Source organism: Salmo salar, chromosome 07 (assembly GCF_965601325.2).
Source record: "Salmo salar chromosome 07, fSalSal1, whole genome shotgun sequence".
In the NCBI taxonomy this organism is placed as follows: Eukaryota; Metazoa; Chordata; class Actinopteri; order Salmoniformes; family Salmonidae; genus Salmo; species Salmo salar.
In genome coordinates this window covers 30,378,313-30,384,312 of record NC_138297.1, presented here as the reverse complement: position 1 = coordinate 30,384,312, position 6,000 = coordinate 30,378,313, and the positions used below count along the sequence as shown (strand labels likewise).

General features: G+C 43.9%; 1 protein-coding gene across 9 annotated transcripts in view; it reads left to right on the top strand.

Annotated features, from left to right (window-relative positions):
• Positions 1–275: 275 nt before the first annotated feature.
• Positions 276–6,000, top strand: part of LOC106608960 (dynactin subunit 1) — a 33,605-nt gene continuing 27,880 nt past the window's right edge. For all 9 annotated transcript variants that reach the window (XM_014207224.3, XM_014207223.3, XM_014207222.3 and 6 more), the window contains exons 1-2: positions 276–482; positions 4,589–4,843. In XM_014207224.3, the coding sequence (XP_014062699.3) occupies positions 4,616–4,843 (228 nt within the window). In that variant the 5' untranslated portion in view covers positions 276–482; positions 4,589–4,615. The remainder of the gene's footprint in view (positions 483–4,588; positions 4,844–6,000) is intronic.

The window sequence follows — 6,000 nt, the reverse complement described above, 5'->3', positions numbered from 1 at the left end:
ATAAATGGAGTTAGTCCTGAGTTAACCTGCCCCAGAGCAGGTTAGTTCTGAACGATTCATTGCCATAGAAATGTATCTAGCTAAAAGGTGAGCCACTTTCGTGGTAAAGGTTAACCCGAGTTGAACTAATTTGACCTTGCTGACTTAAACCTGATTCGTAGTATAGGGCTCAGATGTTTTGAAATGTGTTATGTATTGGGCCTTGTTATTGAAACTACTGTAATAAAATTCCAATGAAAACAGTTCAAATGTCACGTTTGTCAGACGGACTTTTATACTGAATTCCAAAGAAGCGGAAGTAGACGACTTTTATTCTGACAGAAATGTGCAATGAACACTGTAAATTGGTGTAACGTTAGCTAGGTGGACATTGCATTTTGCTAACTAACCCTACCTGTAGATCTTTTTCTAGTGTTATACCAACAAGTTCGTTGGGAATTCAGTTGATTTTTTTCAACGAACATAACTTTGTCTATTTGCAAGTAAGTGGCTTAGCTAGCTATCTTCTCAAGATGATTGACGTTTAGACTACCATTTAACGTTAGCATTTAGCTAACGTTCACTAGATAGCTAACGAAATTGCATTTATTGTTGATTTAGCTACTGTAGCTAGCAGCAAATGAATTTAGTTGATAACTCACTAACGTTAGTGCTACTTTTTGTTGGAAAACTGAAGCTATGAAGAGATATTTAGTAGAGTAGCTAACAGCACTGACAGACTAACTAGCTAACGTTAGCTGATGTGTTTGCTCGAGCTAACGTTACAATCATATTTTGACTGACTAACGTTAACTAGCTGGTTAGCAAACGTTACCATAATCTTTGGTGTAACGTTAACTGCCTAGTCCTCCGCGAAACACACCCTAACTATCTAGCTAATCGCGCATGCGCTGGTTATGTTCCTCAAACTGACGTTCCCTTAACTTGAACCACTGAACCTAGCTGGCTATCTTAGCTTGCCATCTGTCATAATGTTTGTGTTTGATGACGCTTTCACTTAGCTTGGTCCCGCAACTAGCAGTTACATCTCGATTGTTACTTTTAATGTGACAATAGTATCATGTATCTGTAACATTAAAAGTATTTTTTTTTTCAAATTTAAATGACAAAGATACTTTCACCTGACCTCACAGGGCAGGATGAACTAACAACCTCTGAAATAGATACTACTGAGGATGAGCATTTCCATTGGTGACAATGACAGTGCTGGCGTGAGCATAATCAGAAACGCATTCTTTCACACTGACTGAGTGATGTTCTTTTTTTAGTAGCTACAGAGATCCTTATCAGTCTACTACAGGGAGACTACAATGTTATTGTTTACTTACTGGGATTGGGCAGAAGTACACCGGCTCACTTCAAAGAATTGTGACGTTTGTTGAATGCTGAAGCATCAATAATAGTGGTGAGGAGGAGCTTTGCAGACTCTGTGTCCGGAAGTAATTTAGGCATTCATTGTACTCCTTTGCGCTCTGTAGAGTTGCTATTTTCTCTAGTTTTTTCTCTAGTCTTGGATTACTCATTATATTAATAAAGTCTGATTTAATCAAGAAATACGATAGTCAGTTTAAAAAAACGTTAAAGGTACCAGACTGTGTTCTGTCTGTGTTGGAAAAAATCACTACATATCCCATTGAGCCAAGCAGGGAGAGGCTAACCTTAAGCCTTGGGGGCTCCCGGGTGGTGCAGCGGTCTAAGGCACTGCATCTCAGTGCTTGATGCATCACTATAGACCCTGGTTCGATTCCAGGCTGCATCACAACTGGCCGTGATTGGGAGTCCCATAGGGCGGTGCAGAATTGGCCCACTGTCGTCCGGGTTAGGGTTTGGCCGGGGTAGGCCGTCATTGTAAATAAGATTTTGTTTTTAACTGACTTGCCTAGTTAAATAAAAGCCAATGACGCCGGTGGATCTCAAAATTGAACATGGATCTGCGTTAAGTAGCAATGATATCCTTCGCCAGATATCCTTCGCCAGTGGGCCTTCCCTGTGGCTCAGTTGGTAGAGCATGGTGTTTGCAACGCCAGGGTTGTGGGTTCGATTCCCACGGGGGGCCAGTACCAAAAAAAAATAAAAAATGCATGAAATGTATGCATTCACTACTGTAAGTCGCTCTGGATAAGAGCGTCTGCTAAATGACTAAAATGTAAATGTAAAATGTCTTACAGATGGTTTGAACCAGTCATGACTATTCTACAAACAATAAATGCTTTAAGTTTCTTAGTGACATGATTGTATAACTAGCAAAGGAGTTTTGAAGTTGAGGGTCCAGTATTTATGAAGTTGGGCAATGATGATGAAAACTGGAATAGTTTAGCAAAGGAAAACTGGGAAAAACAAGCTTGGGACAGGATTTAGCTGGGCGCACATTCACACTAGTCTAATTCAGGAGACAGATTGTTGTTTTTTTTAGGCCCTAATATCAGGAGCTGGCAGCGAAAGTTCGATGAAACAATTCAGAGACTGAAACAATAGGCTACATCAGATGACAAATATTTAAAGAGAGCGAATTGATTTACGGTCCCAAAATCCGTTTTAACTGTTAATGCTAAAGGAAAGATTTAAATCATGTTTGAGTGAACCCTGAATCCAGAAAATTAATGGTGAAGTCTCTTCCGGACACAGTCGACGACTCCTCCTCACCACTCTATAGCATCCGGTTAGGCCCTCCTCTTTTGCACTCCTCTCCTGTCTCCTCTTGCAAGGACATATATAGAGAAGTTAAGAGGAGAGAGAGAGAGAGAAGCTTTCACTCTTTGATTTATACAATTGTTTTTGGTGATAAATAAGACAAGTCAATATGGCTGGAATGCGCAGGCGGCATTCTGTGGCTGTCCCGGCGATGGGCCTGGGTATTGGCCGGGGCAGCTTGGTGAGTCCTATCTGATATTCTGCCTAAGACTAGGCTAGTGCTTGTCTTTAGGCTATAGCTACATTTATTTGATTGAACAAACAGCAACAGTCAGCTATTTTGCCTATGACTAGTAATTGGCTATTTACATTTTTGTTGTTGTTATTGTGCCACCTTTTGAAAACAGAACTGTATCGAGAGGCGTTTTCCTGTTGATACTGCTGGCAAAGAAATTAATAATAAATAATGGTTTTACTCACAGTGCAGGCGATACAGCAAGGTCCTGTAGATGATGATGATGTTGGTGATGATGATCTAACATGTTGTGGCTCCATGATCTGTTCACCTCTTCATCTGAAGAAGTCACGGTTAGGATGGGTGGACTATTCCAGTTTTGAAGGCTATTTCCTGGTGGTTCATTTTATTCCAATGTTATTACCAATGGCATACATGGGAGCTCAGTTTCTCCCTTCTTTTGTTTCTAACACCATTCCTGCCATGGTTGGATCCTGGCAAGTCCTCCCAGTTGTCTGCCCTTCGGACGATATCCATAAGGCCAGCTACCGTGAATCTGGTCTCATCTCACATGGCATTGCCTCGCCGAAGACCGAAATATGTTTCAAGATCCTCCACTGCCTCCATTTGACCATTTTTATGAATGAGTTCCTCTGTGTCTAGATAGTGAGTGGTGCTGTCTCTGTGTCTGCTGGCTGTAATGGTTACAGGGTGCTGAACCATATGACTGGGTGTGTGACTGTGTCCTCAGGCTGTCTGTGTCCTAGCAGTCAGCTGTCTGTGGCCTAGCTATCGACGAGTCAGCTGGTTGACATTCAGACAAAGGCCTAATGATATGTCATCAACAATGTTTTTTTAATCTAGTTCTTGTTGTGGAATAGGCCTTTTATCATATATTTTCCCTCTCAGCTTCTTCCTAGCTGTCTATATGGCCTAGCTAGTAGACAGGAGTCAGCTGTCTGATATTCACAGGGAACTATGCCTAATGGGGTAGCCTGACGACTCACTCTAAAAAAATATATATTTTTAACTAGGCAAGTCAGTTAAGAACAAATTCTTATTTACATTGACGGCCTACACCGGCCAAACCCAGATGACACTGGGCCAACTGTGGGGTGTCTGTAGTGATGCCTCTAGCACTGAGATGCAGTGCCTCAGCCCGTTGTGCCACTCGGGAGCCCACTTCTTCACTTGAGTCTGAGACTGCCAACATTGAAGTTGTTTGTGGTGACGAGAGGCATTGTGCAAAACAAAGTCATCAGCGATTGGATTGGCTCTAACCATTCAGAGTATCAAAGCCAATGACGACTTTACAAACCGCCGCTTTACCCACGTGTTCCGGCCCAACCCATCCGTTTCTGGACCAATCAGATGGGCCCAAATGTGTTCACATTCGGTAAAGGGTCGGGGAGGTAATCTGATCCAGACTCCTTGCAGAGAAGAAACTAACGGGTGTGGTGCAGTGAGTCTGGGTAGCCAGGCAACTAATGGGGCATCGAGTTGATGGCATATCCATTCCCCCTCAACAACTATTATTCACTTAAATGACACATTAAATTAAATGGTTTAAAGTCTTAATGATAACAAAATCCTTACTGACCACTTACAGTGGCTCAGTGTACAACAACAGTCCTTGCTCTCTGTCCCTCCAGCAACCATTAGTGGACTCTGCTCCACCCTCTTATGACCCGCTGTGTCCCCCTCTTTCTCCCCCCTCTCCAGCTCTTCAGCAGCCCCCTCCTGAGCAAGATGAGTGCGGACGGGGGCGGCAAGCCTGCCAAGGTGGGCTCGGTGGTGGAGGTGATCGGTAAGGGTCAGCGTGGCACGGTGGCTTACGTGGGCGCCACGCTCTTTGCCACTGGCAAGTGGGTGGGCGTGATCCTGGACGAGCCCAAGGGCAAGAACGACGGCACGGTCCAGGGGAAGAGATACTTTCAGTGTGATGAGAACTGTGGTATCTTCGTGCGCCAGTCCCAGGTAAGGCAAGCTTACACGTCACACGATATAGACACTTCATACAGTGCATTCGGAAATTATTCAGTCCCCTTGACTTTTTCCACATTTTGTTACGTTATAGTGTTATTCTAAAATTGATTTAGATTGTTTGTCCTTATCAATCTACACATAATACCCAATAATGACAAAGCAAATTTTTTTTTTTGAACTGTCAGCAAATTTATTACAATTAAAAAACAGAAATCCCTTATTTACATAAGTATTCAGACCCTTTGCTATGAGACTCGAAATTGAGCTCAGGAGCATCCTGTTTCCATTGGCCATCCTTGATATGTTTCTACAACTTGATAGAGTCCAGCTGTAGTATATTCAATTGATTGGACATTGAGGCATACACCTGTCAATATGGTCCCACCCTTGACAGTGCATTTCATAGCAAAAACCAAGCCATGAGGTAGAAGGAATTGTCTGTAGAGCTCCGAGACAGGATTGTGTCGAGGCACAGATCTGGGGAAGGGTACCAAAACATTTCTGCAGCGTTGAAGGTCCCCAAGAAAACAGTGGCCTCCATCATTCTTAAATGGAAGAAGTTTGGAACCACCAAGACTCTTCCTAGAGCTGGCCTCCCGGCCAAACTGAGCAATCGAGGGAGAAGGGGCTTCGTCAGGGAGGTGACCAAGATCCCCATGGTCACTCTGAGAGAGCTCCAGAGTTCCTCTGTGGCGATGGGAGAACCTTTCAGAAGGACACCATCTCTACGGCACTCCACCAATCAGGCCTTTATGGTAACGTGGCCAGACGGAAGCCACTCCTCAGGAAAAGGCACTTTACAGCCCGCTTGGAGTTTGCCAAAAGGCACCTAAAGGACTCTCAGACCATGAGTAACAAGATTCTCTGCTGATGAAACCAAGATTGAACTTTTTGGCCTGAATGCCAAGTGTCACGTCTGGAGGAGACCTGGCACCACCCCTAAGTGAAACATGGTGGTGGCAGCATCATGCTGTGGGGATGTTTTTTAGCGGCAGGGACTGGGAGACTAGTCAGAGATCCAGTACAGATGAAAACCTTCTCCAGAGTGCTCAGGACCTCCGACTGGGGCAAAGGTTCACAGCCAAGATGATGCAGGAGTTGCTTCGGGACAAGTCTCTAAATGTCCTTGAGTGGCCCAGCCAGAGCCC